This window comes from Chenopodium quinoa, unplaced genomic scaffold (genome assembly GCF_001683475.1).
Source record: "Chenopodium quinoa cultivar QQ74 unplaced genomic scaffold, ASM168347v1, whole genome shotgun sequence".
NCBI lineage: Eukaryota > Viridiplantae > Streptophyta > Magnoliopsida > Caryophyllales > Amaranthaceae > Chenopodium > Chenopodium quinoa.
In genome coordinates, this window is record NW_018744895.1 from 2,939,968 (window position 1) to 2,950,667 (window position 10,700).

At 31.1% G+C, this 10,700-nt stretch overlaps 1 protein-coding gene across 7 annotated transcripts; it reads right to left on the reverse strand.

The window, feature by feature from the left end:
• Positions 1–3,326: 3,326 nt before the first annotated feature.
• On the reverse strand, positions 3,327–10,441 carry LOC110706058. 7 transcript variants are annotated; one of them, XR_002508225.1, is made up of 11 exons: positions 9,499–10,441; positions 8,703–8,827; positions 6,672–6,846; positions 6,443–6,583; positions 6,273–6,359; positions 6,055–6,183; positions 5,047–5,891; positions 4,859–4,957; positions 3,900–4,208; positions 3,711–3,778; positions 3,327–3,623 (listed from the first exon to the last, which is right to left on the reverse strand). XR_002508225.1 is itself a non-coding variant. In XM_021883965.1 (7 exons), the coding sequence occupies exons 3-6, from the start codon at positions 6,792–6,794 to the stop codon at positions 5,645–5,647; spliced, it is 543 nt and encodes a 180-aa protein (XP_021739657.1). In that variant the 5' UTR covers positions 6,795–6,846; positions 8,703–8,827; positions 9,499–10,441; the 3' UTR covers positions 3,789–4,957; positions 5,047–5,644. The 7 variants fall into 7 exon arrangements, 1 of the variants encoding a protein (XP_021739657.1); XR_002508229.1 differs by having other exon boundaries at positions 3,948–3,999; positions 4,086–4,957; XR_002508226.1 differs by having other exon boundaries at positions 3,900–3,999; positions 4,086–4,957.
• Between the last annotated feature and the right edge of the window lie 259 nt (positions 10,442–10,700).

The window sequence follows — 10,700 nt, forward strand, 5'->3', positions numbered from 1 at the left end:
AAATAGCAGTTACGCGCTAAGGGTTAACCGTTTTAATAAATGTTACAGTTTGACTTTGTCACTATTCACGTAGTGGTTTTGACTTGATTAATTTACTAAAATATAAAAAGTAAATGTTATTGTATGATACATTGTTGGATTCATTATAATGTATACTTTCATAATATCAATTTTTCTATAATTTTACTAATATATAATTAGATAAATCAATGGTCAAAGTCGTGTCTTGACATGCGTGTTTGGTCATACTGTAACACTTATTAAAACACGGAGAGAGTATAGGTTAAGGATTTTTAACTATTTACATATAGGTGATAAATGTGTTGGGAGTTGCGTAGCTTTACAATGTTTGAACAGTTGTATGATGTGCATAACAATAAATAATTAGATAAAATTGCTCCTAGGAAAATTATTCATCATGTAAAAATCTATATAAATAAAAAGAATAAAGCAAGTTTAGGAGAGAAAATTCCCTCCAAAAAAGATTTTGCTCTAGTATAGAGTAATAGATTAAATATTGTTTAAATTCCAAATAGGAAAAACAAAAGGGAATAGAAAAAAAGTAAAAGTTGGCTTTAAATATTGAATAAACAAAACTTTTTATTTAGAAGTAATTAAACAATTTAGGGAATTAAGAGACAATTTTAAACTTTGAAAATCAAATGAGAGCAAATATGTAAAGGAACATTTTTTAGGGATATAAATTAATGTCCAAAAAATTTTTTAAAACTTTTTATAAGGTAGGAATTTAAGGCATACGGCAGATACCACTGATATATGATGGACTACCACAACTTTGAATGGATTTTAAGAGCATTTATACAAGCAACACCATTAATAAATATTGGCACCATCAAAATACTTTGTAATTATCAAAAAAATAATCCAGACCATTTCGAAAGGATTTTAAGGAGCATTTATATAACATCATTATGAAACATTGGACACCACAAAAAAATTAAACCTCAAATTGTCTATTATAGTATCCTTTGTTTTTACATGCAGATCTAATCAGAGGATTTAAAGTCAAGCGAAAATGATTAAAAAATCAAAATACGAGTTTCTCGCCTGATGGTCATATTGGATGATGAGGTATTATATCTTTATAAATCATTTACATTTATTAAATTTTTTAATAAATCTTTTTAGTTCATGTGATTTAGGTAGCTTAATCAAGTCATTAAATTAACTTGATTTTTTATTTTTAATTAGGGTGATCACATTCATGCCTCAATTAAAGCCAACTTTGTTCAACAATTTCGTTCAAAATTGATTGAAGGGAAATTTTACTCCATTAGATACTTTTCAGTTGTTATGAATATGAAGCAATATCGCACGCGTTGTCAGCGACAATAAAATAATGAATAGCATTTTATATGTGATCGGAAGCTGCCCTAACATGCCCATGTCTACACAAAGCATTTAACAACAATTCAAACACATCAATTTCCAAAGTAATAAAAAACAAAAAAGCAAACTCAAATGAATAGCATTTTATATGTTACCTAACGAGCATAATGTCTAATCCAAACCCCTAAATTTTCAGCGGAAACTAAATCAAACCCATCATCCCTCTAAATCTTATTCATCATTGTCATCAAGACCCACTTAAATGCAAGGATATTTACCATTGAATTAAAGAGACGAAGAGGGTTATTTACCCAATTATTTTCAGCTACTCGTCGCTGATGGTATTATTGGATGAGGAGGTATTATATTTTTATAAATCGTTTAATTTATTAAATTTTTTAATAAACCTTTTTAGTTCATGTGATTTAGGTAGCTTAATCAAGTCAATAAATTAACTTGATTTTTATTTTTAATTACGGTGATTACATTCATGCCTCAATTAAAGCCAACTTTGTTTAACAATTTCGTTCAAAATTGATTGAAGGAAAATTTTCCTCCATTAGATACTTTTCAGTTGTTATGAATATGAAGCAATATCGCACGCGTTGTTAGTGACAACAAAATAATGATTCAATTTTCCAAAATACTATTGTTCGTGCGATTGGAGACGATGAAAAAATTTCAATGCATAGATTTGATTTTATACAATTACAATTTTTAGATCATTCACTTTTATTAGAGGGAAGAGATATGGGTGTGAACAAAGTTTGTGATTCTATCGAAATAGAAGATAAATAGTATACATGTTTTGTTGCATACGTTTATGTATATATATTTTTTAATTTTCTTATCAAGATATTTATTAAGGGATAAAAAATTATCCTTAACAAACAATAGCAAATTAATCAAAAATATTATGAGTATGACTAATTATAAAAGATATGTTTTGTGTGACTTTATGTATAAAAAACCGTGGAAAATTAGGATTTAAATTATTAAAAAAATAAAAATTATCTTGTAAAATTAATGGTTTTATCTAATATCCGATTTATAAGATGTTTTTTTCATAAAAATAAATTAAATCAACAAAAAACTTTACCTTCTAGAAACATTTATGTGAAATTTATGTCAAAAAATTTGAATAGACAAATAATTTGTTAGTGATCAAGAGATCACAAGAAATATACAAAATGATATATAGATTTGAGAGCTTAATTTCAAGTGCAAAAAACAACATATAATGATCTGAAATATATTTACAATTTTTTTTTATTTTGAAAGATATCATATTATTGTCATATCTATTAACTATTACTAAAACAAAACATTGCTGACATTATCAACTTTTAAAGTATCCTACGTGTCATCTTTATGTATGATGTCATTAAACAATTTTTTTTAAATCTACAATGTTTATTTTTCAAACAAAAATTTATTGCCACTCTTTTTTATTACATAAATGAAAAAAAAAACTATTTTTTTATGCATAATAATAAAACGATTTAAATCGTGCAACGCACGAGTCTAATCTAGTTACTAACAATAACAAATAAAATATAAAACAATAATAAATAAAGTCGCATTATAAATTACATTTTAAAAAATTATACTTTTGTAATAGCCAATAACATTTTAACTTAAAGTCTATAAGAAAATACTTTTGTTCATATTTATGTAAGAAAAATCGTGTATCGCAAGGGCTTTTATCTAGTATAATATATTCGTAGTTTTACGTAATTTGTTAATTTTAATAATTTTTATATATAATTTGTTTCATGTTAATTGAAGTCACTAATAAAAAAAATTAGGAAGGGGTTAATGAGATAAAAAGTGATACGCTCAAAGCTTACATTAGTTGCTGCCTATTTGGTAAGTTCTACACAGTTATGTGGATCTGAATTGGGTGGTTTGTTGCTGGAGTCAATCCCCTATATCAATGCTGAAATACAAATCCAAGACTCCGATTTGCTCCAATGTATAAAAATTATTTCTCAATTGAAATAAGGTTTTGCGATCGAATGTTTTACATGCGACCGGATAATTGCAGGCCCATAATCTAACCTGTCGCAACCATTTACATGCCTATTGCCATAGTAATTAAAATATTAACAGCAATTATATGCGCATCAATTCACATCCCAAAAAGAATAGATTAACAGACCAGTTGTTATCAGACTACACTGGAGCGATTAGTTCCAGTACATGAGATCGTGCTTCGTTGAAATCAAAGAGCAAGTCTTCACATAACAGCCACGACCGCTCAAAGTTGATATCTTCATGTTGTGCACACCACAAACACACATCAGTAACAATGAATCCGTAAGAACCGCAAATATATTTTCAAGCAACCTTTAACTTACCAGCTTAAGTTAAAAACCTCTCCGAATTTCTCTTTATCGCAGCTAACATATGGATTTCACAACTGAATCTGAAAATGTACCAGATTTACAGTATTGATCAAATGGATACGAAGTCAAAGCGGAAAAAATCAAATGGATATGAAGTACTAAAGTAATATTGACTCGGAAATTCATGCACTGACACCTCACCCTGGTGATCCATACTCAAAGAAGTTCTCACACACCCATTTATGGTACCTGTTTCCCATTTATGATCCAACAACGTAAATACTTCATCTATTGCAGAAGCCTGCAAAAGTCAACTTATGTTATGTAATTGAAATGAAGATTCTGTTAAAGTATAAACAGCCAATGTATTAATTCCATGATAGTCACATCAACTGAATGTACACCAGCCACATCCGACGTTGAAATAGAGTCTATCACTAAAATTTCTCCCCGATTTAAAGAAAATGCTATACACCACCAATGATGATCCTTAAGAACAGGAGCAAACACCTACAAGGAAAGATATGTAAGATAAACAAAGACAAATTAATGAAAAGCTATATAAAAATTCAATGTCAGACCTCACATAGGTTAACAAGTTGTGAAACAAAAAAGAAAATAAATAAAATCGATTTTTGTTAATTTTGCTGGTAATAAAGCTAGAGGAATTAACAAAAAGTGAAAGAAATTAGAAGATTTAACTGACCATAAGGCTATCAGCTAAATACACATTAGACTCTGAGTTGATATGTGATCTGTCACCTGGTCACCCAATACCCATCATCAAATAGCACAAATCTAGATTACTGCGAAATGCTTCTCAATTCACTCTTGTTCAGATCATTCAAATTCTACTCTTAGTAGCTAATCATCGCTAAATGGATCATGAATCAAAAAGTCTGGAAGATTTTCAAGAAGATTAATAACAACCTATGTTAGTTTTTCCATATTTTGTTATGGGTGTTTTGAATAATTTGTTCATTTTTCTGTTTGTTATGTTATTACTCCAAAAAAAGACCTGTGAAATTATGTAAAATGGGTTACATGGGTTATGCTATCACATGGGTGTGAGGGGGAAAAAAAGAATAATACTTGTAGCAAAATGGACATGTTCTCATATTTAGGAATGTAAGATTGAAATGGATTAGATGTCTGCTTACAACATTAATCCTATTTGGTGAAGTGCCAACCATTTGCTGCGTATAAGTGCATGTCGCCTTTTCCAAGTCAGAGCTAGATTTTCTTTGCAATACACGAATCTGTCAAGCCATTTTCAAATGTTCAATCAAATCAGATAACACTGCACATTAACCGTATACAAAACTACACCACTACATTCAAATCATACCGCAAAAGCCGGATCCATCATATAACGCTTGCTCCGACCTTCAAACTGTGAACTCCACACTTACTCGTACATTTTTCCAGCGACACGAGAGTACTATAGACAAAAGAGACCATGATTTTCATCATCAGATACTTCCGGACTACGTGGAGTCCTTGGATTTCTGCTTTCAGTGTTCAAATTCGCATTATTCTCGCTTTCCAGCCTCTCTCTCTTTCTCAACCCTCTCACTGTCTTCCTTTTGCATCTTCTCTCTCTCAACCCTCTCTTTCTCCTCCTTCTGCATCCTCTCCCTCTCAACCCTCTCTCTCTCTCTTCCTTCTGCATCCTCTCTCTCTCTCTCTCAACCCTCTCACTCCCCTCCTTTTGCACCTCTCTCTATCAACCCTCTTACTCGATCTCCTCATTTTGCAACTTCTCTATCTCAACCCTCTTACTCTCCTCCTTTTGCAACCTCTCTCCCTACCCTCTCACTCTCCTCAATTTGTAGCCCCTCTCTCTCTCTCAACCCTTTCACTCTCCACCTTTTGCGTCTCTATCTCTCTTTTCTCCTCCTTTTGCCTCTCTATCTCTCTTTGTCTTTGCTCCTCATCAAGCCTTTCTATCTTTCTTTGTCTTTGCTGCTCCTCAAATATGTCTCTCTTTCTTTGCTCCTCAACCCTTTCTCTCTCTCTTTGCTCCTTAACCCTTTCTCTTTCTCTTTGCACCTGCTCAAGCTTTCTCTCTCTCTTTGCTCCTGCTCAAGCCTTACTCTTTCTCTCACATCATGTTCATCAATCATGATAGGAGTCCCAACTGAAACATTCTGAAAATAATAACATCCAACAAATTACCAGAAGGACCTTCACCTACATCATACATCAAAAATACATCAACCCTCTCACTTATAAATGTCATGAACAAGCAACAAAAATACACAAAATTAAATTCATAGTCAGTAACAATATTATCAAGGTCACAATAATATCAAGAAGAATTACATTACACATCCCAGAATTTCAACTATTTTACCTGCTGCCTTTTTCCTAGAGTAACCATAATCTTGACGCCTGAAACGTTTTCCCCCTTCGTTGCTGCAACTTCATTCTCAACATCTTCTTGCACATTAGCATTTACAGCTGTCATAAATGCTTGCATAGTCTGTACACATTCACAAGGGAGCCCATTACAAATCATTCAGGGAGAAAATAAAAATATTTGAAATACGTACTATAACCCAAATCACACACCTCATGAACAATACGTGCTGATCTCTTCACTAGCATAACATTTGGTACATTCATTTCATGGGGACAGCCATATGCAACTTTCACAGTCTAAAAACAACAGGTAAAACATGTCAGTAAAAGATCTAACAACCTATATTTATTCACTGAAATATTCCTGCCAGAACACTCACTCCCAATTTGCCAAAATCCCCTTTTTTTTTATAACGATCTTCCTTCTTCGCCATGTTCAACTCCTTGTCGGTCCATACTTTTATTTTGTAAAAACACACCCCATTTCACAGGGGTTCTTCTCAAACAATCAGATACATGATCTGCCATACTCATTCTCAAAATTAATACTCCACACCAATGAATTAAACAGATAATAAAAACAACAATATGTGAACAATCTATACTTACACAAAGAAATATAGTGCAACCTCCACAACCTTTGGCAAAACCACAAGGGTAAAACCTCCAAGCAAAACTTGCTATAGTCTGCATAAGTTGCTCAATCACAAGGGTATAGCGTACACCAGTCATAGTTCACCGCATCATCAGCTGCAATTGCCGCCGGTAATAAGTTGAGCACAACCTATGACATGTCGTAGGACATAGTATGTCAGTAAAGGCAAGCAACAAGAATGCTATCTTAAAATCTCCCACGCCCTCCGCGCGTCGCCGCTGCACTACTAGAAAATCAGTCTTTAGTATCAGAAATTAATCGATACTAAAAGGTTGTTTTCCAATACCAAAGGTCATTAGTATCAGAAATAATTACCGACACTAAACCAATACTAGTACCTTTATGGCTAATGTATTGGTATCGGTTCTTCAAAACGATATTAAATGGGGTACCTTTAGTATCAGAAATAATTACCGACACTAAACCGATACTAGTACCTCTGTGGCTGATGTATTGGTATCGGTTCTTCAAAACGATATTAAATGGGGTACTTTTAGTATCAGAAATATTACTAGTATCGGATAATTAGTAACAAAATTTTTTATCCAAATATCATATCATGTGGTATCAAAAATCTTCTGTAACTATATATGTATATGGTGTCGGAAATAATTGATACTAAAGGGTGAGTTAGATCTTTAGTATCAGATTGGATTCTGATATTAAACAATCACTACAGTGTCTGTAATTACTGTTACAATAGTTTTTCCTAGCTTCAAGAAGTCCCTTTAATATTGGAAATTTCCGATACTAAAGATAGACTTCAAAACAACAAAACTACTCTAGTATTGGAACGTTCAAATACTAGAGAGTCTTTAGTATCAATGTCTCTAATATTGTTATTAACCAAAGAACCCTGTGCAACTAATTTATATATGATTCAAAATTAAATACATAATTAAAATACTTATACAAAAAGAATTTTATTTTATATCTATAAAATATCTATACTGTCTCATAATGTAGTTAATAGTACAAAAGTCAAGATTTTTTAATCAAGGTCCAAAGGTGAACAAAATGAATCTACTACTTTAACTCAATTGTTCAGACCGTTTCTTTATTTTATAATTTATAAGTTGCAAAGTTAATACCAATTGAAACCCATACCTTTCATATCTACACAACCCATTTCTCAGTCAAGATATGATTAGTGAATTGTCAAGGTTACTAAAAATCCCTCCACAACTTCACTAAGAGTAAGCACAAACCTAATCTAAAGATATCTAAATGAACAAATCCAATCATCTACAAAGCTATACAACTAATGTACTAGTGAGTTACAGAACAAAAAGTTGTGCACAACCCAGCCAACATGCCTTCTTTAAAGCATTTTATTAAGTAAATAAGGACTCACAAATACTGAAACCAAATTATCTCCAACATTGACATGTTATCAGATAAACAGAGCATAAGCTTCAAGATTGGCAGGTTATCAAACAAATAGATGCACAAGACGCTTTGATGGCTTTTCTAGACAACTTTATACATCTCAGGGTCAACTTGACTTGCCTAAATCAAAGCCAAAATGTAATGATAAATGATTAAATTCCTTATGATATCTAACAAATGATGAGTGAATAATACATGATTACAAGGATTATACAATTAAGTTATCTTGTATCCTTTTAAAAGTGATTTAGACTGTGAGTATGATTACACTTCACAAAGAGGTCAAACAATGACAAACGTGCAAATTTCAAACCATCGTTTACCATTTAAAAACTCAGATATGTTACCTAAGTACATAACAAGAAATAAATTCAAAGGCACAACAAAAATAAGCAGTCCAAAGTCTCTAAACCAGTAACTTTAACCAAGTACCCAATTATTTTTTCAAAAAAAATAAAATAAAAAAATACACAATTACATGAATGCTTTATATTATATCAAACAAATTGCCATTAAATAAGATGAATAAGTAATATTGTATACCTCAATACCAAGGCTTAACCAATATAAAGTCATTAGCAGGTCAAATCATATACCTTCAAATATAAGGTTGTTCGTTCTTTAATTTCTCTCCTTCATTTTGCTCGTTCCTCCTACTCTATCTCCTTAAAGTAAATCCATTTGATCCCCTCCCCTATTTTTTTCAATAATAATCAAACATCTGCACCAAAATTTTATAAAAAAAATATTAAACATCCAAAACATATATAGGAAACAGGTAGATAACTAAGTACCAAAATTTAAAGAAATTATCTATTTCATGGGACATTGAAGTTTGAGGCAAACCAATAGATAATAGAAATGATTAATTAAGTTTAACACACCTCAAACTTTTTAGAATGAACATATTATTAGACTTGCAATGGCCCCAAACTATATTAAGCAAAAAATACGCATCTCTGATAATACAACGTATTTTTCATTAAGATTCATCCAACCTGCGGCAAAATTGAAGCTTAAAACAGCAAAAACAAAGAAGTGTTTTCACATTTCTAGCAATAATAATTAATTAATTTACTCAATTTTATCGTTTCCAAAATCCAAATTCAAATCTAAATCTAAACTCAAATAGATTAAAAATTCTTCATTGAATCCTTATTTCACAGCTCTAACAATAACCAAAACCCATAAAATTGTTCAATTTTTTCAATGTTAAGCTATGATAAATCGAAATTTTCAACAGAGTTTTGTTTCCCTTAACGATGGAATTAATCAAGAAACTCTAAATGCCTAATTTACGAATCTCTTCATATATTTATATAAGTTAACCATTTCAGACCAAATAGGTTAAAAGTAAAGAGAATTCTAAGTAGATTAGTGAGTTAAACTTACCAAATTCCACCGGTGAATATTAGTTTAGATTTTGGTAGAAACTGAATAGCAAACCCCATTCGATGCGTAGAAATTGAGTAATAATGAGCTGCAATTGCTATTTTTTCAGAAAATGAGAAATAATTAAACTTCGAGCGTAATGAGTAATTCGTGAATTTGAGCAAATTGGGTTTTGTTGTAAACCCTAGCTTCGTGAAATGGAGGGAGGAGAGATAATAGTGCTCAACTGCTCATACTACCAAGGTGAAATTTTAGAAATGAGGTAGTATTTCAAATTTTAATTTCCCGAAAATTTTAATGTACAGCCCGCGCCAAATTTGTAAATTTTTCATTAGATGTATTAATGGGTTTTAGAACCGGTTCACTTCACCTTATTTTTGCTCAATTAAAATTATTTTAACTAAACTAAAATTATTTTTGTTGAACATAAATTATTTTTACCGAATTGAAATTCAACAACAAAAGTCATACTCCTGTATACAATGACCTCAAGAAACGCACATTTCAGCCTACAAGACACTACTATGTATGGGAAGTGTGGGTGTTTGTGTTTGGGGTTGAGGTTGAGGCTCATTGATTTCTAACGACTTTTTAGTCCAAATTCACACAAAAGTCGTACTATAATCCAAACATGCTCAATAATCCAAATACTTTGCATAAAAGTATGAAATAGAGTAATAAAGTAGCGAAGTAAAGAGTTACACATACCACAAAAATGGTGCTCAATCACTCCAAATTGGCCCAAGAACACCTCTTTCAACTAAGCTTCAAGATTGCAAAAATGGTGGATTTTGGGGTTTTAGGAGAGAGAAAGTATGAATTTTGAGGAAATAATGGATGGAGAAAGTGATGGATTTGGTGAAAATTCAAAGGAAAATGAACTTAAATTATTTTTACTGATTTTCAATTATATTTCTTCTTTATAGTTACTAAATTTTACTAAATTGAAATTATTTTTATTGAACTAAATTTATTTTTATTGAAATGAAATTATTATTTACTAAATTGATTTTATTTTTACTTAATATTATTTTTTTAAGGTGGAGTGAACAGGACCTTAGTATCGGAATAATTTGTTAATATAGGTGTCTGTTTGTAATGTTCTAAAAAAAAGGGTGTCTATTTGTAACAAAGTTAATTTCGATAGTAAAATATCTATTAGTATCGGAATATTTGTGATACTACTATGTCATTAGTATCAG